Source organism: Branchiostoma floridae, chromosome 12 (genome assembly GCF_000003815.2).
Source record: "Branchiostoma floridae strain S238N-H82 chromosome 12, Bfl_VNyyK, whole genome shotgun sequence".
Classification (NCBI taxonomy): Eukaryota; Metazoa; Chordata; class Leptocardii; order Amphioxiformes; family Branchiostomatidae; genus Branchiostoma; species Branchiostoma floridae.
This window is the reverse complement of record NC_049990.1, coordinates 15,276,636-15,303,821: the sequence shown is the minus strand read 5'-3', so window position 1 is coordinate 15,303,821 and position 27,186 is coordinate 15,276,636. Positions and strand designations below refer to the sequence as shown.

At 41.5% G+C, this 27,186-nt stretch overlaps 2 protein-coding genes across 5 annotated transcripts; one reads left to right on the top strand and one right to left on the bottom strand.

Moving 5' to 3' along the window:
* LOC118427407 (serine/threonine-protein phosphatase 2A regulatory subunit B'' subunit delta-like) lies at positions 1-16,717 on the top strand. Of its 4 annotated transcripts, none has more exons than XM_035837192.1 (14): positions 1-383; positions 3,509-3,784; positions 4,712-4,815; positions 5,349-5,451; positions 5,917-5,991; positions 10,827-10,913; positions 11,206-11,362; positions 11,831-11,879; positions 12,311-12,400; positions 12,935-13,110; positions 13,998-14,116; positions 14,771-14,871; positions 15,544-15,626; positions 16,276-16,717. In XM_035837192.1, exons 1-14 carry the CDS (start codon positions 108-110, stop codon positions 16,281-16,283), a joined length of 1,704 nt encoding a protein of 567 aa, XP_035693085.1. In that variant the 5' UTR covers positions 1-107; the 3' UTR covers positions 16,284-16,717. The 4 variants fall into 4 exon arrangements, with proteins under 4 accessions (XP_035693085.1, XP_035693083.1, XP_035693082.1 ...); XM_035837190.1 differs by having other exon boundaries at positions 16,273-16,717; XM_035837189.1 differs by having other exon boundaries at positions 15,544-15,657.
* A 770-nt stretch (positions 16,718-17,487) lies between these two features.
* Positions 17,488-23,330, bottom strand: LOC118427046 (E3 ubiquitin-protein ligase MSL2-like; the record flags this gene model as incomplete). Its single annotated transcript, XM_035836684.1, has 5 exons — positions 17,488-19,980; positions 20,835-20,989; positions 21,646-21,804; positions 22,429-22,511; positions 23,235-23,330. Coding segments are annotated over 5 exons (966 nt in total), but the record flags the coding sequence as incomplete, so codon positions are not given.
* Positions 23,331-27,186: the final 3,856 nt, after the last annotated feature.

The window sequence follows — 27,186 nt, the reverse complement described above, 5'->3', positions numbered from 1 at the left end:
GTTAGCGCCCTTTTTAGGACGCCAGCCGAGTCGACTTCCGAGTAGCGGTGCGTTTTCCCACACTTCCTTAAGAGCGAAAGAAGATGTGAAGAAAACAACTCCTTGACATGACGACGCTGTGTGCGGTGCCTTGCCAGTTTCTCGGATTGAAGATTCCGATATACCACAGTGTTCTTGTGGACCAGCGCTGTAGCCGTGCTATACACCACTGCGACGTCTGTAACGTCGTACAGCGCTTGGAGTCGGGGGCTGCGATTGTGTGTAAATCTATCCACTATGGCGTGTGTCAACCCGTGGCCATTCCCCCAACCAAGGCCAGGATTATCAAGAAAAGAGAGGAGAAAGCGACGGCCAAGGTTTCTCCACATTCGCCGCCTGCTAAGGTAGGGTTGGAAACATGTAACGTGTTCTACATGCACACATGGTTCTAGGGGGAGGGTTCTGGTTTGTGGGTATACATGGGGTTTCTGAGGACACTGGTCATCACATGTTTTTATTATGATTTCTCACACACAAAAATGTGCCTCTAATCATATTTTACCACGTGTAACTTGTAACGCGATGTTTTTTACTATTGACCCATGGGGGCGCGTGATCGATTAAACAGGTAACATACAAACAAAATGACAAAACAAGCCAAGAAATTTGTAAAATTCTGAACAGAAAAATCATTAAAATAAAGATGTTCATTGCGTTTGTACCCCTCCAGAATACAGATGTTCAGTAGCTTTGAGAACGAAGTTCCTAGTTTGATTTTCCCGCTTCTAGATTTCCCTAACCCCCATGCATATCCTCCCGTCGTTTCTCTCTCCTGTTTCGGCAATGTTTACCCATACGGCCTGGGTTAGCTGTTCCAGTGAACTCACTACCGGCCGGGCCGGCCCAAACTAAACAAACCGCGCCGTACAGATATGCGGGGCTGTGGATTAAGGGCGCAAATGAGGAATAGAAGGCTGAACCTACGTATGGTGAACCTGTCAATGTCAGGCTCTTGGGGTGTGGGGGTATGGGGTGTGATTAGGGGTTGGACCTTTCTACCTTTAGTAGACAGGTGCACACGCTTAAAACGCCGCCTTTCCATGATTGAGTTTAATTGTCGCAATGCCCGGCGATTTTCAACAGCAAGTTAAAAGCTCACTACCCAATGGCACTCCACCGTCATCATTCAAACGCAAATCTCTTTCCAATCCATAAGACCTCTCTACGTTTAATCGAACGTTGACTTCACTGCTTTGTTTATGACTATGTACTACAAGGAAGTAATCTACAAAGCTGTTCCATTTTCTCGTTATATTACGTCTTCATGACGCTTTTGTCCAGACCACAGAAGACAAGACACAAAATATGAGTTACTGTTGTAGTGATTGCAGTTGTCCTTATTTTGTCTACAAGTTCTATATATATGCCCTACCCTACTTCACGAAGTTTCCAGGAACAATGGCTGCTATTTCAAATTGTCGACGTCTAATCTATGCTAGACAGAGAATACGAGAGCTAAAGAGAAAGAGAGAGAGAGAGAGAGAGAGAGCTAGAGAGAAAGGTTGCTGCTAAGACCATTAAGATCGTGTATCTTGCAATCTTGTATCTTGCAGTCGTATAAGCTTTTTTCATGGTGATGGAGATGTTCAAAAATCATTTTCTGATGACGGTCCGTCCTATACTGTAGGTAGATAAAGGTCATTGAATATACAAAAACATGTATATAAATCTAGCACACCCTTGGCAAAGACAAACACAGACATTTAATATAATTCCAATCTAATATGTCATGTTCTGACTCCATATCTACGTACTTACCTCAATAGATAAACTTATAAGCGCATATACAAGAAGATTTACAAAAGAGAAAATGTATCATAACAGACTGAAACGTTTGTCAATACACCATTTACGTCCATATTCCTGTAGTCATGAAAAAAAAAACTTTTAGAATAGACTAGTATTATTGTATCATTGCTTTGACATTGTTGTACATCTAGTTCATTCTTAACGGACACTTGCAAACGTTGTTGTATATTCTGTAAGGTTAACAGTAGAGTCCACAAACTCAAATCGTGGGAGGCTTAATCTTTATTTGTCTCAAACCGAGAATACGTCAAATCAGACCCTCCTGTATAAGATGATCTATAACCGCATGTGTACGTTACATCAAAATTGCTTGTACACCTGTGATACATGTGGTCACGCCTAATTCATCATGTACAAAAGCCTACATTAGAGCTTACTGAGTATCTATCCAAATAAACAAAAGCTCCCCGCGAAACAACAACAAGGACTAATGGATCAGTCGACCTTCCCCTGGGTCCACCATTCTTCATGAATGATGACGTCGAATATCGAGCTGTCTTTACTCTAGCTTCAGAGATGTTTATACTCCCAATTTAACTATTGCAGGGACCTCGTGGTGACCTCACTGCGACCAAGCGATTTGACAGAACGCTCAACGAATTTCATATATAATAAGAAACGGATCTTTTTACATTTCGTTTGTTTTGCTGTCTTTTAAGTCACACTTCTACATTTTGCATGATACATGTATACCAATCATCACGGTGAAATCAAGAATTCTATAAATCCAGTTTAGATCACAGCGTAGTCTCAGCGCGATCGTCGTCAAGTGGAGTCAGTGCCTTTTTTCAGTACGTAGGCCGCATGATGTCCGTATGGAAGTCTTAGCCTCCACCAGCTACCTCCTCTGGCATGTTATGTGCCTATTTCTATGCTATTTGCAAGCGACCTGGGTAGCCCGGTAGAGACTCCATGCGGGCCTCAAACGAACTTGCATATATACGCAAGTGTGAACCCGGCTATACGCAACTGATGACAACTTAAAAAGAAAATTCTGCTCGCTCATACTTTTATTCAAACGCAGTGGTGCCTAGAAATTTTGCAAATATCAAAGTTGTAAAAGAAGACCAGGCTGATAATCAAGGGCACGCGATCCGTGGCATATCAACGAACCCATTACATCTGGGCTATGTGCCAAACACCCTACTGTCAGTGCACCACACGACCACACACAATTCTCTGACTTACTGACTTAGTATAAACCACAATGGCCACAATATCAAACAATGACCACAAAGTCAGATGGTAATTATGTTACAGCAAGCTTTATTGACACGACCAAAAGTTCAGTGACTTTCGTATGGTCAACTATAAACTACAAAAAAAAAAAGAATACAGAATAGGTCTTACAAATCCTACTAATTCAACAATATAGGATAAACAAATCCTACTAATTCAACAATATAGGATAAACAAATCCTACTAATTCAACAATATAGGATAAACAAATACTACTAATTCAACAAGGATAATAAGAAAACCTCCATACAATCAGGTGAGGCTTAAATATAATGTGAGTATCACTATCTTTTCTGATTACAAAGCAATATTTTATGTATTTACCTATCTATAATTCTAAGAGGAATTATGTAGAAATGGACACTTATACAGGTTGGACTGTAGTTGTGATTTTCAATGGTTTTCTTATACCCCTTTTCAGCCTCAGCTTTCACCCCAACCCAAGGTAGCCGACCAACTCCAACACTCACCCCAACCTAAAGAGGTGACCGAGGTCAAACCAACCACCTCTGCCACACCGTCCCCGAAGTCGGACCCGCCCAACCCTGCGCCCTCGGGCTCAGCCATCCCGAGGTTCTACTTCCCCCTCGGTCAGCCAGTGTCCGAGGACGGCAAAGAGCTGAAGAAAGTGTCCGAGGTCTTCGGGACGTTGAAGGAGGGGAAAGCGTTCAAGAGTGATTTTGGAGAAATAGCAAAGGTTGGTAAATATTAAATACAAGGGAATGATAAAATGTGTCGTCTTCATTATTGTATCAAGAGATTTTGCAATGCTTGATAATAAAATCAAAATACACATTTGTGTTTTGAATTTCACAACTTAGGCTTGAGTGATAGGAGATGAAATTATTTGCCGAATCATATCAGGTACAACATAACAATTAAAGCCGCGAAAATTAAGGCCAACGATTTTTTTTTAAATGCCCTGTATTTTCTTTGAAAGTTCACTTTAATTTCTTACGGTTCATCTTTACAATGGACTAATGAAATACTGTAGATGACATGCCATAATGATATTGAAAACGACTTGCACTTCACAGTTGTCCGATAAACGTAATGTTACAGTCTATTCTATATAAAACCGATACGATACCATAATTACGTCATACAAAGACAGAGTTAGTCAATATGGTATTATCCTACCCTGTTTTAATATATACCTGCAACATACCGGTATCACCATGTTCTAAAGTGTCAGTAGTATGTATGGCTAAATTTTCTTCACCGTTATTCATCAAGTAGATTTATAGTCCTTTATAGTCCGTGGGCCATAGGAAAAATCGGTACCTCCGGGATGGCAAATTCTCCTTGTTATTTTTGAATAGTAGAAGGCCTGTGGCATGTAATTTGATGTGATAGCCAATCTGGATCATTCTGATATGGTAGCTTTCTACCGGCTTTCATCCTTCAAACCTATCAACACCTAAATGATTACAGGCCTTCTACTACTTAGTATTCAAAAATAGCAAGGAGAATTTGCCACCCCGGAGGGTACCGATATGTGAAATTTGGGATGCCATGGACTAATAAGATTGTTAGCTATTAGCAATATAGTTCAACCGTTTTCTACATGGAAATGCTACATGGTGTAACATGTTTAAATCTGCTTACCTGATAATGTATGCAGGTGTGTAACTGTCCCCTGTACTGGAAAGGACCGTTATTTCTGGCAGCAGGAGGAGACAAGCTGGGCTGCGTCACTTCCGCTTCCTTCCAACCCTTGTGGAAAAGGTCAGAGTGAATGTCGAATGTCAAACGCTTTTGTAAAATCTTTAAGTACAGTTGAAGAAAAAACGTTTGAGCATACATATCAGTAAGTCTTCTCTTTAACAATGTCCATATATTATTCTTGTCTAATGTAGGGTAGTTGGTGTTCCAAAAGAAAGAATAGCCTGTATCATCTACTATTTCTTTAACATGGTGCAACCAGTGTTGCTAGTAGTACCTTCGTCCGGAGCGTTCTTATGTGTGTCTGTCCCTTTGTTCGTCTATCACTCGAGACATCGAGAATGCCTGCATAGATTGTTTTGATACTTTGTTTTGATACTTTGTTAAGTCAAGGAAGGAAGAATGAAATGTCGTGATTTTGTAGGCAACTTTGACGAAGACCAAGGCGATGGTATTTTAATAATGCAAATTATATATATTAGGATTTGATTTGCATAGCTAATGAGGGAAACCTATATTCCAACTATAATAAATGACTTCATATTCAGTACACACGTCACTCAGTACATATTAAAAATTTTGTCCTCCTGATTCAGAATAATCCAGAAGTACCATGACGACTACTCACGCTTCATGGCTATCATGACCCGGATGAAGGGAAGCTACCTTACAGCAGACGACTTCGTGCCACTTATACAGGTACCTGTACTCATGGTTACCATAGTCAGTGAATTGGAAGTCATAATCTGAGAACAAGTAAGTTAGACTAGAAGAAAAGCCTGGTATACGATGAAACGACCATTTAATGTAAATTAAATACTGATAAGTTTATTGCAAATTGACGCTATTTGCGACATATAGTGTAGAACAATATACATGTAGCAAGTGACTTCTATAGACTAAAAGCTAACACTGAATTCTAACTTATTGGTATCAACTTCTTTTCCTGAGACAATACAAGAGGAACGATCCTACCTTTCCTGTAAAGTGTGGGTTTGTGATGGTAAAGGATAATACTTTTTGTCGTAAACGTTGACAAAAATCAAGGTAAAATTTAGCAAACTCATTAAATAGCTCCTTTCTTTCGAGAAGGGTACCAGTTTGAAATAGAGTATGCTAGTCTATGCTTATAAGGATATCTTTTGATGTGTTCTTTAATTCCAGGATGTTATAGACACCCACCCGGGACTGACATTCTTACAGGAAGCTCAGGAATTCCACTCCAGGTACCTTCACACAGTAAGTCATGTCAGACACGCCACCTTCATTCATGTGTGCAGAATTCCACTCCAGGTACCTTCACACAGTAAGTCATGTCAGACACGCCACCTTCATTCATGTGTGCAGAATTCCACTCCAGGTACCTTCACACAGTAAGTCATGTCAGACACGCCACCTTCATTCATGTGTGCAGAATTCCACTCCAGGTACCTTCACACAGTAAGTCATGTCAGACACGCCACCTTCATTCATGTGTGCAGGATTCCACTCCAGGTACCTTCACACAGTAAGTCATGTCAGACACACCACCTTCATTCATGTGTGCAGAATTCCACTCCAGGCGCAACCGTTAGCTCCTTTCTTGAGACCCCGCCTGTCACGGCACCGGGTAGGGTGATGACTTAATGTTGCGATTGTAACTTAGGCTTGAAGTTCCGGCCTGGCACACGTGGTATCATTGGAAAGGTACCTTAGTAAGGAACAGAAAGGTGCAAACCGCAAAATCTTCGGATACTTCCTTCTCGAGATATTCTTGAGTATACGGACCCTGTTTAGGCGCAACCGCTAGCTCCTTTCTTGAGACCCGGCGTGTCACGGCACCGGGTAGGGTGATGACTTAATGTCGCGATTGTAGCTTAGGCTTGAAGTTCCGGCCTGGCAGACTTGGTATCAATTGAGAGCTCCTTTAGTAAGGAATAGAAAGGTGCAAACCGCAAAATCTTCGGATACTTCCTTCTCCAGATATTCTTCAGTATACGGACACTGTTTAGGCGCAACCGCTAGCTCCTTTCTTGAGACCCGGCCTGTCACGGCACCGGGTAGGGTAATGACTTAATGTCGCGATTGTAGCTTAGGCTTGAAGTTCCGGTCCTGGCAGACTTGGTATCATTAAAAAGCTCCCCTACTAAGGAATAGAAAGGTGCAAACCGCAAAATCTTCGGATACTTCCTTCTCGAGATATTCTTGAGTATTCGGACCCTGTTTAGGCGCATCAGCTAGCTCCTTTCTTGAGACCCCGCCTGCCACGGCACCGGCTAGAGTGTTGACTTAAGAACGCGATTCCAACTTAGGCTTGAAGTTCCGGCCTGGCAAATTTGGTATCATTGGAGAGCTCCCTTAGTAAGGAATAGAAAGGTGCAAACCGTAAAATCTTCGGATACTACCTTCTCGAGATATTCTTGAGTATACGGACCCTGTTTAGGCGCAACCGCTAGCTCCTTCCTTGAGACCCCGCCTGCCACGGCACCGGGTAGGGTGATGACTTAATGTCGCAATTGTAGCTTAGACTTAAACTTCCGGCCTGGCACACTTGGTTTCATTCGAAAGCTCCCTTTAGTAAGGAATAGAAAGGTGCAAACCGCAAAATCTTCGTATACTTCCTTCTCGAGATATTGTGGAGTATACGGACCCTGTTTAGGCGCAACCGCTAGCTACTTTCTTGAGAGCCGAGCTGTCACGGCACCGGGTAGGGCGATGACTTAAAAACGCGATTCCAAGTAAGACTTGAAGTTCCGGCCTGGCACACGTGGTATCATTGGAAAGCTCCCTTAGTAAGGAATAGAAAGGTGCAAACTGCAAAATCTTCGGATACTTCCTTCTCGAGATATTCTTGAGTATACGGACCCTGTTTAGGCGCAACCGCCAGCTCCTTTTTTGAGACCCCGCCTGTCATGGCACCGGGTAGGGTGATGACTTAATGTCGCGATTGTAGCTTAGGCTTGATGTTTCGGCCTGGCAGACTTGGTATCATTGGAAAGCTCCCTTAGTAAGGAATAGAAAGGTGCAAACCGTAAAATCTTCGGATACTTCCTTCTCGAGATATTCTTGAGTATACGGACCCTGTTAAGGAGCAACCGTTAGCTCCTTTCTTGAGACGTCGCCTGCCACGGCACCGGGTAGGGTGATGAGTTAATGTCGCGATTGTAGCTTAGGCTTGAAGTTCCGGCCTGGCACACGTGGTATCATTGGAAAGCTCCCTTAGTAAGGAATAGAAAGGTGCAAACCGCAAAATCTTCGGATGCTTACTTCTCGAGATATTCTCGACCGTATGGGCCCTGTTTAGGCGCAACCGCTAGCTCCTTTCTTGAGACCCCGCCAGTCACGGCACCCAGTAGGGTGATGAGTTAATGTCGCGATTGTAGCTTAGGCTTAAAGTTCCGGCCTGGCACACTTAGTATCATTGGAAAGGTACCTTAGTAAGGAATAGAAAGGTGCAAACCGCCAAATCTTCGGATACTTCCTTCTCGAGATATTCTTGAGTATACGGACCCTGTTTAGGCGCAACCGCTAGCTCCTTTCTTGAGACCCCGCCAGTCACGGCACCGGGTAGGGTGATGACTTAATGTCGCGATTGTAGCTTAGGCTTGAAGATCCGGCCTGGCAGACTTGGTATCATTGAAAAGCTCCCTTAGTAGGAATAGAAAGGTGCAAACCGCGAAATCTTCGGATACTTCCTTCTCGAGATAATCTTGAGTATACGGACCCTGTTTAGGTGCAACCGCTAGCTCCTTTCTTGAGACCCCGCCAGTCACGGCACCCTGTAGGGTGATGACTTAATGTCGCGATTGTAGCTTAGGCTTGAAGTTCCGGCCTGGCAGACTTGGTATCATTGGAAAGCTCCCTTAGTAAGGAATAGAAAGGTGCAAACCGCAAAATCTTCGGATACTTACTTCTCGAGATATTCTTGAGTATACGGACACTGTTAGCTTCTTTCTTGAGACCCCGCCTGCCACGGCACCGGGTAGGGTGATGAATTAATGTCGCGATTGTAGCTTAGGCTTGAAGTTCCGGCCTGGCAGACTTGGTATCATTGGACAGCTCCCTTATTAAGGAATAGACAGGTGCAAACCGTAAAATCTTCGGATACTTCCTTCTCGAGATATTTTCGACCTTATGGCCGCTGTTTAGGCCCAACCGCTAGCTCCTTTCTTGAGACCCCGCCAGTCACGGCACCCTGTAGGGTGATGACTTAATGTCGCGATTGTAGCTTAGGCTTGAAGTTCCGGCCTGGCAGACTTGGTATCATTGGAAAGCTCACTTAGTAAGGAATAGAAAGGTGCAAACCGCCAAATCTTCGGGTACTTCCTTCTCGAGATATTCATGAGTATACGGACCCTGTTTAGGCGCAACCGCTAGCTCCTTTCTTGAGACCCCGCCAGTCACGGCACCCTGTAGGGTGATGAGTTAATGTCGCGATTGTAGCTTAGGCTTGAAGTTCCGGCCTGGCACACGTGGTATCATTGGAAAGCTCCCTTAGTAAGGAATAGAAAGGTGCAAACTTCAAAATCTTCGGATACTTCCTTCTCCCTTCTTCCTTCTTCCTTCATACAGTAAGTCATGTCAGACACGCCACCTTCATTCATGTGTGCAGAATTCCACTCCAGGTACCTTCATACAGTAAGTCATGTCAGACACGCCACCTTTTGATTCATGTGTGCAGAATTCCACTCCAGGTACCTTCATACAGTAAGTCATGTCAGACACGCCACCTTTCGATTCATGTGTGCAGAATTCCACTCCAGGTACCTTCATACAGTAAGTCATGTCAGACACGCCACCTTCATTCATGTGTGCAGAATTCCACTCCAGGTACCTTCATACAGTAAGTCATGTCAGACACGCCACCTTTCGATTCATGTGTGCAGAATTCCACTCCAGGTACCTTCATACAGTAAGTCATGTCAGACACGCCACCTTTCGATTCATGTGTGCAGAATTCCACTCCAGGTACCTTCATACAGTAAGTCATGTCAGACACGCCACCTTCATTCATGTGTGCAGAATTCCACTCCAGGTACCTTCATACAGTAAGTTATGTCAGACACGCCACCTTTCGATTCATGTGTGCAGAATTCCACTCCAGGTACCTTCACACAGTAAGTCATGTCAGACACGCCACCTTCATTCATGTGTGCAGAATTCCACTCCAGGTACCTTCACACAGTAAGTCATGTCAGACACGCCACCTTCATTCGTGTGTGCAGAATTCCACTCCAGGTACCTTCACACAGTAAGTCATGTCAGACACGCCACCTTCATTCATGTGTGCAGAATTTTACTCCGGGTACCTTCATACAGTAAGTCATGTCAGACACGCCACCTTTCGACTCATGTGTACAGAACAACCAATACAAACGCCTTCACAGTCTTGCTACATTCACATTTCCAAACTGATGATGGATCGGATAGTTAACCTGCTTTTTCTTACTTTTGCCCATAAACTACCCGCGGCGAAGGGGTATCGGTGTGGAAACCTGACTGTAGCTTTAATCTAGCCATGTATTATTGTATATTGCTATCTGAGCTTTTTGGTACATTGTATATTTTACTCAACAAATGGAAAAAAAATAGCATATCGAATGACTGTTGCCATCGCCGTCTCCACCAGTCCTTCCATTTCTAACTCATATCTCCAAGGAGATGTAACAGTCTTGCATGTTTTTTGCGTACTAGAATTTGCCTATTAGTAAGTTATTCTGGACAGTCGGGTAAAAGTACATGTACACAAAGGTAAAGGGAGCCTCATAGCTTTTTCTGAGATCGTAGTGGTAGTGGGTTGTTATCCACTGTGTCTAGGTTACGATATTAGAAGGTGGAGCCAATCCCTCTCCTGCCACCACTTTTTAACCTATGTTTACACCTGTGTGGAAAGTCGTAAATAAAGTGCCTTTTCTAAGGGCACAGGATCAGTAGCATGACAGGATTCAAACCTAGAGCCGAACACGTCACACTACCCCACACCAGTCGGATAACTGCATATACAAAGTGTGCACCTCCAGAAAAAACGTCTACATCTATATGCGTGCTCATCTCCTACACTCACTTTTTGTTCTACGTTCCCTCCATCCTCTCAGGTCATCGCCCGGATATTCTACACTGTCAACAGGTCCTGGTCTGGACAAATTAGCATCCCGGAACTCCGCAGGTCCAACCTATTACAGGTCAGCTTACAAATTAACTTCTTTATATGTGATTGTAAATCAGGCTTGTTTCCTGTGTAAACTTGGCTCGCTCTGATTGGCAAGAAAGCTATGACGTCATTGGTTTATTGCTATTAGGGCCTTCCTATTTATAAGGATGTAAGATGTGTACAACGCACACATAATGAAATGTATACATTATTTTGTAGTCTTACTAGATACTGACGAAAGCAATACATACAAAGACAATGATTTTACAATTATAATGCTGCAACATATCTAAATTTCAATTCACGGATGATCACCGCTGTAGGTAATTTCGTCTTTAGAAGAGGAAGACGACATCAACCAGATCACAGACTTCTTCTCGTACGAGCATTTCTACGTCATCTACTGCAAATTCTGGGAGCTGGACACGGACCACGACTTGTTTATCAGCCAGCAGGACCTGGCTAGACATAACGATGGTGGTGAGTAAACAAACAAACAAACAAAAATAAACAAACAGGCAGACAATTCAAAGTATGTGAACAGGAAATATAATTTTCCATACTACGGTATATCAAAAGTAGCTACGTTTGTGCCACTGACAGTAAAACAGCGAAAAGTTGATCATCATAAATTATTTGGTTGACGTTAGCATTTATCAGTCACAATATTCTATTGCAAATATTAAACTGTGTTTTATACTGCTATCAGTACATACATAACATCTCTCTCAACATTCGCATGCAATGTGTACATGTATATTGTTTTCTATCATAGATTTCGGATATCCATCATCATCATCATCATCGTTCATCCTCGTGTGAGTGGAGCAGACAAAGTTAGTCATCCAGAACTATGATATCCAGCGACCATAAAAAGACAATGATGTAGGCTAAAAATGTGAAGTTAGAATATTAACTAATCTTCATTTCGTTTGTTGACGACCACAGCAATATCGTCTCGGATGGCGGAAAGAATATTCTCTGGAGCGGTGACAAGGTACGTCACTTGATTGGCTGATTGATCAATTGATTGACAGGTCAATCGATCGATACAGCTGCAGTTCTGGTTTCTCATTTGAGCTGAATGAACGAAGTTCATGTCATAATATCATTCCATACGATTAAAACAATTCGAACTTTTTGTTTGTTTACGCAAGATTGATGTTACTCTACTGGATAAATTTTGAAAAGGGTCAGAGCTTCCGTGTACCATCTAATACAGACTCAGTTTCGGAGCATTGTAGTTCAAGTTGTACAAATTTGTATTTTTTCATTGGATACTGCCTAAAACGTCTGTTTCCAAAATCATATCGAGTTGCTTAGACAACTGTTCTATTTCTTGTGTATATGAAAACCTGGATGATTGACCTTCATCGAAGAATCATGTGTGTTTGTTTGTTTATTTGTTTGTTTGTTTGTTTTCCCCAGAGGAAGCACTGTTTCTCGCGAAGGCAAGATGAGCTACACGGAGTTTGTCTGGTTTCTGCTGGCGGAAGAAGACAAGAAACACCCAACAGCGTATGTCTGACATTCTTCCTGTTCTTTTGCCATGGCACCCGCGCATGCTCCTGCGCATGCGTAGCATGCATCTGCATGGAACAAGAGGTTGGAAGTTCAAATCCAGGCTGTTTTCGCTCACCCGACATGTACGCTACTGGGAAGGGTTGCAGTCATTAGCTCCTTGTGCTCGTCGAAATATGTCAGGGAAATGCCCCCAATAAAATGAACATGTAAATACTGTAATGCATTGCGTCTGTCTTCTCAGCTATTACCGCCAATGGAAAAATACTGTTACAGTAATAAAATGTAGCGACTTGAAGATTTACTTATTACAGATTTACCTTTTCATTATTACTCAATGGTTCTGGATTTGATGAGGCACAAAGGCAAGTCCATAAAAGGGCTGAATTCCTTCTACAGTATAAATTTTACTACATTGAGTTTATAAAAGTTAGCATTTGAATTTGAAATCAAATGCGGGTTGAACTGCAATAGGTGCAGTAAACAATCACTAGGAGGCGCTGCTGAACTACCAGTATCTGTCTTTTTCAGGATAGAGTATTGGTTCCGGTGTATGGACCTGGACGGAGACGGCCTACTGTCCATGTACGAACTGGAGTACTTCTATGAAGAACAGTACAATAAGATGGTGTCCCTGGGGATCGAACCCATGCCGTTCGAAGACTGTCTGTGTCAGATGTTGGACATGATCAATCCAGCAATACCAGGTGCAGCATATAATTATTTTTTTCTCATCACTCTATATCAAACATCTCGGTCGATGTACCAATGTGTATAGAATAACCTACTATTGGTGATGAATAACTTCTGAGCTGTACCAAGAAATAAGATAGACTAGACATATTTCAGCATGAATTTTTTTATGAATAGTCCCTCCAAATTTCACATCATTGTAGTCATTAATGTGCAGGCGAAGTCGCTTTGAAACTCATTTGGTAAGTGGCGAGTTACCACGTTGGGTATACTTTTACAAAAGGCTTTATACTGGTGTCTATGCTCCGAAATCTGTGTTGCATAACTTATTTATTGTTAAGATTGCTTTTCTGTCGGACCCATGTAAGTAAGATTGTTGCCTCTGTCCCAGGTGCTGACAAGTACATCACTTAGAACGGTGCCCCTATCCCTATATAATAGACCAACAAGACTGGTGGCCATGTCCTAACATGGCACACAAACAAAAATGGCACCCCCGTCCTTAATGCTGAATGACACATCAACTACACTGTCACTGGTGCTCGTGTCCCTGAATAACACACCAACAAGACCGGTGCCTCTGTCCTTGGTGCTGAATGACACATTAACAACAATGTCACTGATGTCACTGTCCCCACATGACACGTGAACAAGACTGGCACCCCTGTCCTTGATGCTGAATGATACATCAACTACACTGTCACTGGTGCTCCTGTCCCTGAACGACACCACCAACAAGACGACCCTGTCCTTGGTGCTGATTAATGCATTTCCATCATTGTCACTGATGTCCCTGTCCCCACATGACACGTACCCTTGTATGTCAGCTTCGTTTCTACAATCAATATTCTCATTTACTTGGTTCTTTTACTCATGTTGTCATGTAACCATCTTGCTCCAGGCAAAATATCTCTTCGTGACCTAAAACAGAGCAGAATGACGCCGTTGTTCTTCGACACTTTCTTCAACCTGGAAAAATACCTGGACCACGAGCAGAGAGATCCATTCGCTGCGGCAAAGGTTCGAAAATCATTTTTTTGCACGAACTACGCCAACATATCAGTCATTTTCCTTCTGCAAAGCGTTCAATGAATCATTTAAAGTTAACACACTGATATTTCTGGGTTTTACGTTGGCATATCTGACTACATAGGAGGTGACTTAAACTTACTAGGAAAGAACCTACTTCCGTAAGTAATGTCATCATTTCGGTAGATCATAGGATCAGTCTGACTTACTTCTCACCTGCTTACGTTCTGATGCTTACCAGAGATCTTCCTCAGAGCTTCTGGCTGGAGTTCTAGCTGCTTCTGGCTGCCATATGTTGCCGATGTAGGTGGCACTTTTGCGTGATGCAGCGCTGGAGTGAAAACTCTGAGAAAGATGCCCGATATGCATCGAAACTTAAGCAGGAGAGACTTAACTGAAAAAGAAATATAAAAAACTCCAATATCCTAAGATGTCTTTTGCAGAGTACTACCGGAAGTTTTGCGAACAACTCCGAGCGGGTTTCTGATAGATATTTGTTCTGACTGCTTGTCAAGATCTCTTAACCGACCTGATGAAAACTGCCTATCAGAAAAACTGCCCATGGTCAAATTCTTCCAGTGGGGTTTGCAACGGAAACTAGATTTCTGTAAACCTGAGGGAATTTGTGTTACTTGTGTATGATAGGAGGCTGAGGATATGGAGGGGATGTCTGACTGGGAGCGGTACGCCGCTGAGGAGTACGAGATGCTGGTGGCAGACGAGACCATGCCGGGACAGGACGATGTGTGAGTTGTACTGTAACGCTAGTTCACCTTAATCCGTTGGGTAACCTATATTCGTTGTTTTAAAAAAAACCTGGGTATTTAGAGATTTCCGGTCAACAACGTGGGTTTCAAATGTCAACATGTAAAACTACCTTCCATCGACTTAACGATCCCCAAATACTAGTACCCTATTTTTATATGCAACAAATATAGGTAACCCTGCGGATAAAGGTGAACTAACGTTACATATGTACGAAGGGTGTTCAAGAAGTTCTCGTCTCTTGCGCAACGGGCGCAGATCAAAAGTTTCAGAGCATGAACATATATATATATATAACATGCAGCCTTTTATGAACATCCATGAAACTGAAATCATTGTGGTCATTACGTATATGGTGTACTTTGTGTACTTTGCAGGCAACGCCCTGTTGAAAAAAAATGGTATACATGTATATGAGGGTAGGAATCGCCAACCATAAGTAACGAAGCCGCTAGAATTGTACACATGTATTTCAATTTTAGGTTGCCAGTAACCATATCTAAAAAATCATGTATACGTTTAGGTTGGCATACTTATTACTTTGTTTTCTTCGGTAAGCAAAGTACGTTATTCAGTATGTCAAAAAAAATACATTTCAGTAGGATAGGTGTCGATTATCGTAAAAACCTATTGTAATGTATTTATGTCAATAGGTTTGATGATGACGCGTTAGAAAGTGCGGAGGTAAGACGAGTGACCAGAGCAGACATGGAAGAGGCTGATTACGATTACACAGGTATAGGTGACGTCAGCACAATAACTGCGCAGTAAGGACCATCAAAGTTGAAACTAGGGGTGGGTACCGGTACGATGTATCGGTACAAAACCATTTTTTCTTATTGGACCGGTCCAAAAAAAACGGAACTGAAAAAATTATTGAAAAATGAACAGATTTAATATATGATCAGGCATTTACACGTTTCGGGGCTTACCGGTCGAGGAAAATAACAAGAGCGTAGAAGAGTATAGTCTATAGTCATTTTTACCAAGTTTTACAGTCAATGGTACAGAGGCAAGTAGCTTTGTAGGATTTTAAAACGCCGGTGGGAGTCGAATACTTCACAAAACAGATGTTTTTGTTGCGAAATGAACCATTGTTTGAGTATCGTACATTCACAAGTTCTCACATACTGAATCAGGTCCAAACCTGGACCTGATCCTCTGGACCTGAACCTGACCAGGGCCTGAATTTTCTGTACCGGTACCCACCCCTAGTTGAAACGTTTTTAGTAAAAGAACTTGATTTGTATACTTGTGTATCGGACGTTTCATTCAGCTGTAAGAACGTCACTTCTTAAAGCAGATTTGTAAACCTGTTTGGCAAAATATTTACAATTGTATTTTCATCTACATCATCACAAAAGTGGTTACGTTTGTTTCAGGAGGAGCGTGACGTCATCACTAGCAGCTACCAATCAACAGGAAGGAGTAAAGTGAACTGCTGACTGCACAAGACGCCAACACAAATTTCCATCTCGTGAACGGTCACAATGCCATTTAAAACGGTCGTTGGCACATCGCATAATGGTACACTTTATGGTTTTGAAACCAAGATGGTGCACTTTCCTTCCCCGCTTATTTTTAATGGAACTTTTACGTTTTAGAATCCGATACGCTTGGATATGGCATCTACCTGTTAGCGATGTGGAAACGACCGTTTCAAATAGCAACGACCGTTTACGTTAACTTTACATAAACGCAAGGCACCAGCATTGGCAGCAATCATACGTCTTTGTAGGGCCCGAGTACAGAAACGGACTGGCAAATCAAAAGAAAAGACGGAAGTTTACACACAATAGTAAAAGCCAAAGGAATGAGATAAAAAAAAAATATAACCTCCATGACATTTCATGGAGGTTAAAATTGCTGGTGGCGTAAGTTAACGATGAAGTATATTAATTTTGTATTAAGGGCGTAAAATGAACTTCATTTCTACTCGAGGACAGGCGTTGCAATAAAAAGCACAATGTACAGCGTATCTAGAAGAAGGGACATGTCTGTATGAAAACCGCTGGTCCTTCTGTTGTCTGCAATAAACTTGTAACATGCTTGATTTTGTATCATGTGGTTCATCTGGACGGTTCAATAATTACCTTGGAATATCTCCTGCTCTGAAAATGTACCAACGAATGGGTTTTAAGGGTGGTAATAAAAGTAATGTAACGTAACGGTAAAGTAATGGCAATATAACGAGACGATGATATGGCACAAAGCGTTCAGGTTCGTTTAGAAGTTGGGTGGTCAGGAACTGTTGTCTTTATCAATAATCTTTGAATCGTCCGGCAAACCTCAATTCATGAAGTCCTGTTACAATTATAGTTGATCTTACTGTCATTTGTTTCATTGATCTCACCATACTAGGTAATTGCGATGAAAAGGAGTAAAAACAGAGTGCTCTATGTTCTAGACCTACAATAAAATTGTACTCGTCAAAAACTCTATATATTTCAAAAGCAACAAGACGTTGTGACGCAAGATGAACATTATTAAAACTGTTGTAACTTGTAATTGTTTCAAGCCCAAAACTTGTTTGTGTGCAGATGTTATCAATGAAATCAATCATATTTGGCCTAATGTAAAGAGAATAACTTTAACCATTTTTTCTATGGTGACAATATTTATTGGGATATTTTCTGTACATGAAATAAAGACATAGATTTACAGTTGATGTGGTCGATGTTCTGTTAATGATTTGCAAATTGTAATAAATGTCGATTTTTGAGAGGAGCACCATCACATTATTAATTCAAGGCAGTACTAGTTCATATATCCATTATTTGGCTCTCTCTTCCTCTCTTAGGAATAAATAGCAACATCACCAAATACAAGTTGTCATTGTTCACATATTGGGATGCCATCATTACATACTACAGCAAATAGCCACCAGGCAGAAGATACTTACCAGGCTGGCCATTCATACGGGGATTTCAAGAAATTCAGCAGAATACATCGAAATTTTTCAGAATTCATACAATTCACTACTAGGATACATTATGAAGTTAAATAGATAAATTATGAAGTTTATGAATCCATACGATCCAGAACTAAGAAATATATGCCAAATTTTATGGCATTAATACGATTTTTTTGGATATGTTTCTCAGTAGTAAATTGTACGAATTCTGTACAATTTGTATGTATTCTATGAAATCTGTCAAACCCATACGAATTCCGTAAAAAAACGAATACTTTGGCACCCCTGAACTCTATATCACAAGTACACACAAGCATAAGCATATACATTTCTACACAAACTATACATCACTTGATACTTTCCTGTTGTAAATAATTTCTTACAGGTAATTTAGCCTGTCAATTCAGGATTTTTAGAAACTTGTGCTTGTTTCCAGAATAATCAGTTGTATTTGGACTTGGTTTCTTATTGTCTAAATGACTCTTTGAGTCTGCTAAGGACACTACATTTCACCATCTTTTTCTATAGCCTACATTTCTCCATGAATCTGACAAAGTATTTTTTGTTTTCATTAAGTACAAAGTACTACAGTTTACAACTATAGCAAGCACACATAAGCACAAACATACAAACTTACCCACAAAATGCACTAAACTTACTTCTTTATTGGAACTAACTTGTCACTGGAAATTCACTTTCTTAATTTCTTAAACTGAATACATGTTTGGATGAATCCAAGACAATAGTCCTAAGTCATAAAGGCATAAACAATTGTAATCACACAAAAAATTAACACGCACTGCTATCTCTACATACAGGCACTGTAAACACCAATATTTCATAAATACTATTTTCACAGTCTTATCCTACCAAGTAGGTCCAAATAGCTTAATTGTGTAGAGGGTACATTCAACATTCTGCATTGGAAACTATTCAATAAGATGAAGGAGAATTTTTATTACACATAGGTACCTACATTGCTTACGTTTTGATGTCTGTCAGACACCTTCGTCAGAGCTTCTAACTGGAGTTCTGCTTCTCACTGCTACATGTAGCCGATGTAGGTGGCAATTTTGCAGTGAGAAAACAGTCTCAAACGTGGCTTAGCTTGTATCCTCCCTCGTCCCAGTTCATCACTGGGATTGATCTTATCCAGAGCGCCACCTACATTGGCTACATATAGCGGTGAGAAGCAGAAACTCCAGTTAGAAGCTCTAACGAAGATGTCTGAGAGACATCGAAACGTAAGGAATGTATTACTAAGTACCTACTGTCTGGTTTTGTAATAAGAATTCTCCTTCAACCTATATTCTACCAACCTGATGAAACTATTTTCTATCCAATAAGACTTGACCATAAAAGATTTTTAAAGCCTCGAATCCAAGATGCTGTGATGGTGGTAGATTCTGTCTTTTTGCTACCTTTGATTCACTCCTGATGTCATCATGCTCCCAGTTTCCAAAAAGTCAGCACGGTGAATCAGACATATGATGAAGGTTGTAGGGAAAATTCATGGTGAATGTTTCTTCTATGTTGGAACAACACTCAAATCCTACAACCATGAAAATTTCCTTAGCAGACTAAAATCCTGTCCACTTCCCATTACTTCATTGTTCGTGTGAGTTTGATCCATGTCAAGAATTAAATTCCTATAAGCCAATTCAAGGAGCTTCTATGTTCACTTTAGAACATGATCAGTCACTCTACTCTGCCCCTTTTTCCTCTTTCCTCACGCTGTCATCCTTGTATGGATTTTTACAGCCACGACAACGACAGCCGGCGCATGACAGCTGGTTCGAGTAGCACGGACAGCGCTGTCTGTGGCACGTTAACTCGCTCGGTTCGCAGAACGTGCCACATCTGCACGAGCGTTTCTCGGGTGGAGGGTTCGATGCGACAGATACGTTGTCTTCAACCTCAGTCTCTTCTTGTTTGTCGTCGAGTTCTAATTGGTGGAAGCTGCCCCACCCCGCTAGGTTACGGATCTCGCGACTGATGACCTGGTGGCGGGTACCGCGGCTTGCGACCCCGCGTTGTCGCCAACGGTTCCCGTGGGGCTTGATGGAGATGATTGACCGGCGCTGATGGTGAAAGCCGCCGCGCCCGAGCCCGCCGCGACTGCCCCGTCCCCGCCCGCCTCTTCTCCAGCGCCTGTGTACGCGATGGGAACCGCGCCCTGAACGGACAAAAAGATCAGTTTGGCATGTTGGTGGTATGACAAAGATACAGGAAAAATATTGCTTAGAATAGTTAGATGTAGTGAAAAGTCTAAAAAAAATTTGTCAAATATAAAAAGGACAAACAAACAAATAGTGTAGATCAGTATAGAATTTGTTAACTCTAGTCTAAAAGCTTACTCTAACTCTCCATTTTCATGACTACCTTGTCCCCCCAAAGACCTGGAGGTCAAGGTAGGTAGGTAACTTGTCGGGTTTGACTTCTTTTCCTGAGACAGTGAGAGACGAAGTATCCCACTTTTTCTATAACATGTGGGTTCTGTGATGTTAGGAGGAAGGTACTAGTAGCTATTACATAAAGCAATATCAGCCTATCAGCCTCAGAATACAATGTTGCTTTTATTTTTTCATCAAATGAGAAGAAATTTGGCAGAAAGGTAAAGGATATATCTTCTTGAGATTGATATGTAACGCTAGATTACCTTTATCTGTTTGGTAACCTATATCCGTTGTTTTCAAGTACAACGACGGTGGTTTTAAACTGCAATATTTAAAAAATACAATTGTGTATTGCAATTTGTTGCCACAGTCTGTCGACTTGATATCCCTAAAAACATGTTTTTAAAAACAACGGATATAGGTTACCCCGCGGATAAAGGTGAAGTAGCGTTATATCAATTTGTTCAGATTTTCATGAGTGACTGAGTTCATTTATAAAATGCATTACTTTTTGAAAGACCCTTGCATAATCACTGACCAACTACAAATTACTTGACAATTTTCTGTTATAAATAAACAAGAAATCTATCCTGTCAATTCAGGATTTTTGGGAACTTATCTCAGCATATCTCACCTCTGACTGATCTTTGTGTAGTGTGTACAGGAGGAGCTGAAGTGGGCCCTCTGCCTGTCAGTAGAGTCACCTCCCTGTCAGGGAGAGGGGAGTCACACGGTAACATCAGACCTTCCTGGAGGGACGTCAGGACGCTGCTTGATGCTCCGTTAGCACTGTGGAGTTGGGGTGGGTGGGATGGTAGAAGACATTTGTTTTTTAGAATAATAATGTTATATGTACCTGTGATTCATAGAATTTTATGTTTCACGTATATGCAGCACTACCTAATACTTAATAGTGTAACAACTTACAAGTAGTGTTTCTCCCATGGTAGTCATCTTGTGGTGCCTAGTGGCACATAGGTCAGCAAGTTTTCTTGCTGTGTTTGTAGCAGGGTATGTTTTTAAAGGGAGGGGTTGCTAACCCTTCCCATTTAACATGCACAAGGCACCTCCTTGAGACCCACATTTTGTGTCCCTATCAAAAGCTGGTGCACCTCATACTGAGATGCCCTAAACCTGGGACTTCAACTGGAGTCCCCCAGTTACCAACTAATAGAACAAGTGAGGCTGCTACCAATTGAGCCACAGGGACAACCCATAAATGTCGACTATTCTCAAGCATTCTGCCCAAGAGCAAAATATGAGCAAAATACTGGCACTGTACAATCATGTGTTACACCATATCACACCACCTTGGCAAAATACTGGCACTGTATATACACCATAACAACCTCCTTAACCAATGTACAATGATAGCCACCTCATCTTGATACTACTAGGGCCTCGTTCAAAGAGATTAAGAAAGAACAGCACACTGTTAATCTCACCTGAGGAGAGACCGCCCACTGTTAGTGCAGGCCACGTATTCGCACAGCTTCTTGTAACAGTTGAGGAGGATGTGCTGTTGTCTGCAGGGCACGAAGTCACGGTACTCGGCACACCAACCACAGGGGGGCCGCAACACCTTCCTCCCTCCCAGGCAGTTCCTGTTAGAGTAAATAAGACATGAAAATCGAAGTTCCACTGCAGTACCATTAGAAGCTGTGTGGGGACCAAACGCTTTTATAATATCACTTCTATGTTTAATGAAGACCTAATCACACACCAAATATCAGTTCAATCACACATCTAGGCCATCTTAAGTTATGCTGTTCATTAACATGACACATACACATAATATGAATGCTACCAAAAACATGACCTTCTTGGCAAAGGTAATAAGATAATACAGTACAATTCAACCATGCCCCAAAAATGTAACACCAAGGTGAGAGAACAGAGTATTTGGTTGGTCCTGTACCATTTTATTTACTTTTTTTTTTGCCAACCTTAAATCATTTCCATTTCTCTCTTCTTCTTTCTCTCTCTCTCTCTCTCTCCCCCTCTTCCTTGTCTTTCTCTCCTTAGTTCTTTCTCCCTCCCTCTCTCTTTCTCTCTCTCCCTCTCCCCCTCTCAACTTCGTCACTCTCCCTCCCCCTTCCTCTTCCTCTCTCTCTCATCTCCCCTCTCTCTCTGAAGTTCTTACATATTACCATTACATTATCTTACTTGTACAACAGATAACAGGTCTGGAACACCATCATGTAAAGATAATATCCTCATGAACCCACCTGCAGACATAGTGATGACAGGGGGAGCCGTGGGGTCCATAGGGGTCCTGCAGGAGATTCTCACATACACAGCAGGACAGAGCCTGTAAGGAAACAACACTCAATGTTTGGGTATACAGATACAATATACAGCCTTGGATAGGATCTTAAATAAAATTTTATGGAGGTCATATGTTTTGAGAAGAGACACAGTGAGAACATTGAACCAAAAGAACACACCACACATATCAAAAATGAGTAGGGGTCCATCCCTTATATGCCATCTTTTTCTGTCAGCTAACCCGACCCTGTAGTGTCTGTACCCCATGGCCATTTCTCAAAGAGCTACCCGTACCCCATTTGGGAGTAGAGATTGGTGGGTTCAGCTGACAGAAAAAGACAACATACATACAAGAAAAAGTTCACAATTTTTCCCATCAACCTCTGCTTGGAGATCTGTCCATCTTGAACAGTGTTCAGTGGACCAAAAATAAATCTGTCAGGATACTAGCATCTACATCTACATGCTTGATAGGAACATGTGGAGACGATGGTGTCACCTCTCCGAGGATGAACTGAACTGAACATCTACATCTGCATGCATCAAGATATATGCAGCTTGATAGACCTGTTGTAGTCCAGAAGGAGATTCTCAGAAGAGGCCTAGAAATGTGGTTTTGCAGCCCACCCTGTACATAATTAGTCCACTATCATAGAATGATAGCGTGATGTCTCCCAATCATTTTAAGTTTGCATTACACCTTGAGGTGGCTTTTTTAAAATAGGTTATAATACACAATTTACATTTTACAAGCTAACAAACAAACCTGTTTGAGGTACGGCAGCATGCGGTACAGGTCTTCCAGCCCGTTGTCCGACAGTACATACCGGCACACGGACACGTACAGAGACGTGGGGTCTGTATACGTACCAGTCAGAGCCATGGTCATCCTGCACTCAGTTTCCTAGCAAAAATGCTATATAGAGCTACCCTGTATTGGGAAGGCAAAAGGTATTGTTAGAGGTAAAGGTAATGGTAGTCCCATAGCAGGGTTCGAAATATCACCTGCATATGCAGGTTGGTGCAGGTAAAATTGGAGCTCTGCGGGTATTTGTGCCGGTCTACGTACTGGCTTTTTAGTATACATACATGTAATAGGATGTAGGTGTATGTGGATTTTTACTAGCTTCATTGACACCAGGTACCACCTACGAAGTATAAAAGTATTAATAGCAATGGTTTCTGAATAGTTTTTAGTATGATGCATGCTTCCTAAATTTTAAGAGGTGCAGGTGACATTTGTCTGGTGCAGGTCCAATGCAGAAAAAAGTATTTTGAGCCCTGCATAGCCTATTTTATTGACACCTTTGGGGTAGTGGGTTGTCATCCAAGTATATCTAGGAAACTGTATCTTAGTCCTCTCGCATAGATCAGCATGCATGTGAGGCAACAGGATATGTCAAAGGTAAAGTCCATTAAACAAAACAAAACAAAAAAGTCTCTACCAAATTGTTTTGATTTGTTAATGTCCAAACAGGTTTTGTTTTCATTTTTCTTTGACACATATACTTAAGAATTCCTGTCGCCGCACATGTGTTCTGATCTACGGTATGTCGTTGTGAGAGGGCTTATTGGACTAAGTTGGAGCCCATTTCTCTTCTCCCACCACCTTTTAACTCCCTAACTGAAGGTACCCATTTTTATACACCTAGGTGAAGTGAGGAAAGTCATGTTAAGTTTCTTATTCCCAAGAGCAAAACAATTGGTACCACATGACAGGATTTGAACCCAGGATCTCTGGCATCTGGGCACAGTATCAGCACCACACAAATACAAAGTAAGCCACACGACCCCATTGTGTATATATTAGGAAAGGTTACGTTCAGAATCATGGTTTGGGGCGTTGCCCATAAAATTACTAAAATTCAAACGACGGATCCTAAAATGTATACAATGAACACAACATTTCTAGCTTTCTAATCGATCAAGGCTATAATTCTAACCTGTTACAATTGTAAAAAAAATCTGGGAATGGTGAACTCACCTAGCCAAAGCATTATACCACAGTAACGTTATAACGTTACCTGCGTACAACAACAAAAGCACCGCCCCCCACCCTCCAAAAGCAAGACTTTTCCACCGTTTTCCGAAAAGGGAACCCTAAAATCACCCTTTACAAGGCAGTTTGTACTTTTAAACAACTCTTAGTCGATGCATGGGTTTGAAAGCAAAGTAGATCGTAACGACAGAAGCAAATTTCAGCTAAAACATTACCTGCCAGCATCGTTTTCCGGAAGTGAAGCGTAGCTGAAAATACCGGTGACCCTAGGTGAACTCTGTACCCTAGAGGTCAAAGTTTCTACTCCTGATTCTCCACGTAAAAGCGATATGTAATTCGCTGGACGGAAAACCACCAACGAGAAAGTTTAACTTTTTTAGCTTTCTGAAAGAGTAGCCGGATATGGTACTACAATATAATTTAGTTTTTTTCCGCATGAGCTATGATAACGTTATCATGAATATAACGTACATGTATATAACGTTACTTCAATGTTCTAGAACCTCGGTATCTTTTTAGGTGGTGATTTCTGTTCTGGAATACTTGCAACAAAGGCGGTTGTTCTGCGCCGTTGCTGTATAAACAAGTCACAGTGTAAACAGAAACAGTTCTAAACACTTCCAGAGACTGCATGGTAGTGTCGACAACTGTCTCAGTCATGGAGCGCCAGCTTATGATAGAAGCTGCCCAGTTCTTTCTGTGGATGATGATTTTCCTCATCGTAAACAGACGATCGATAATTTCTGGTAGGTTTTTTTAATGATTTTGGACAAATTATACGGTTTTTGACACGTTTGCGCTAAGGGAAGAGACATTAAGGTAGTAGTTATAAGTTCGAGAAGGGATTGTTGTGACTAGGGCCCTTATGTTCAACGTATTGCTCGAGACATATGTCTATTTTAACTGGTGTTTATACAGATAGAGTCTACAAAATACCTAACGTTAGATGTAGTCTATGACACGACGAATTGAGACTATATGATAACGTTAACTCCATTCTTAAATCATGCCTTAAGTATAAGTAAAGATTTTGCCATGAAAGTAATGCTTCACCGTTACAAAACCCTAATCTGGGCTTAAAGGGGCATTCCACCCTAGAAGTGGGTATTGTAATTCCTCGGAGAATAAATAGTTATGCTTGAATCAAGTTTGATTTGTGAAATTAACCATGAGTTGAAGCCTAAACGCAGGGCGAATATTGTAGTGGACGAGTTCTTGAATTCCCCCGAGGACCCTTCAAATTGTGCACTGATGGGGGAAGATGTGTCCGACAAGGAGAAACATGTACCGGTTGGTACTGGTATAAATCACAATACTATGATATTTTTGTATCTGTATCTATATAGCCGGTATAACCGCCGTTCGGCGTAACACACCAGCTTCGCAGGCACGCGGCGCGGCAGCAGCTGGTTACATTACACCGAACGATCCGTCACACCTAACTTTTGTATATCTATCTGCAAGCGTTCTTCAAAACTACCCAGATAAGATACCCCTGCTGTAATTGGTGATAACAAATTCCACTCTACGATAGTTCTGGGAAAGTACACATTTTTGAAAACATCAATCCTAGGTATTTAAACTCTGGTATTTGAAGGCATGACTGTTTCTTGTTCTTTTTTGAGCTAGTATTAGATACTTATCAGTTGGTTCGTCCACCAGTTTATTGGTCATTTTGTACATCATGCAAATTTTAGATTTTCCTTGTCTTCAAGTGACATCCACTGCAAATCTGTTTTTATTTTGGTAGCACTAGCATCCCTGTTGTAGTTGTTTGTACAGAATCTAGAATGTTTAGGATTAACGTTACGTCTTCAGTAGACTAAGTGTGCGTATGCGCAAACGATATCAGTTTGCAAGCCAACGAGTTTCAATTATTATTTGTGCGTCATTCTTTGTGTGACTCATTCAAAATCTCGGTATCCTAAGGGTTGCTAGTCTTTAAACTTTCTGTGTACCATTCCAAATATCTGATAGTCACTTGACTTTGATGTCGTTAACTTAGCGACCGTGCCGCTAGTACTAGTAATTGCAAGCATCCGTCATACAAGTAGTTTTGGTCTCATTGGCAATGTCATTGGTGCATTACTCCGAGTGAGCCTAAAAGAGATCCGAGCTAGAAAAAATTAACGGCTGCATGGACGCGTGTTTTTAGCGACGAGAAATTCCCGTTTAGCCAGCCGAACTGATCTCAAAATTTAGATTGGTGAAAGTTTTTTGTTTGTCAGCAGGTTAAGTTTCGCAGCCGCGCTATGTCAGAAGTACATAGTCCTAGGTTCTAAGTGGTGCGGTTGTACACTAACAGCGAAAAGTACCTCTTGAGGGAATTGATTAATTGTAGATTGTAACTGCTGTAAACAAAGAACGTATCGCTGGCAATGTTTTCCTCACGATATAGGGCTCAACATAGAATGAATATTATGCTCAAATTTACCGTAGCGTCATTATGTTAAACACGTACAACATAGAAGTCTATGGGAAGAAAAAACTCATCGATGAGACCTTTTGGTGTACGTGTCGCCATTTTACGTTGACCTACACGCAATGTCCTAATGCTAAAATATCAAAATATCTGCATCCCGAGATGAGATAGTCAAAAGTTAACTTTCGTTTTATCTCTCTATAGTAAATGTGTTGACTTGACTGCTTTGTAAAGCTTACTCAGACTACCATTTCTGAGAAAGTGACGGAACTAGGCTATGCAAGCAAAAACATGCGG

Excerpts from the sequence above, each read along its gene's own strand:
- LOC118427407 (XM_035837188.1), top strand. The coding sequence starts at position 108 with ATGACGACGCTGTGTGCGGTGCCTTGCCAGTTTCTCGGATTGAAGATT. Across the intron at positions 5,452-5,916 it reads ACTTCGTGCCACTTATACAG|GATGTTATAGACACCCACCC; the intron begins GTACCTGTACTC and ends CTTTAATTCCAG. Across the intron at positions 11,880-12,310 it reads TTCTCTGGAGCGGTGACAAG|AGGAAGCACTGTTTCTCGCG; the intron begins GTACGTCACTTG and ends TGTTTTCCCCAG.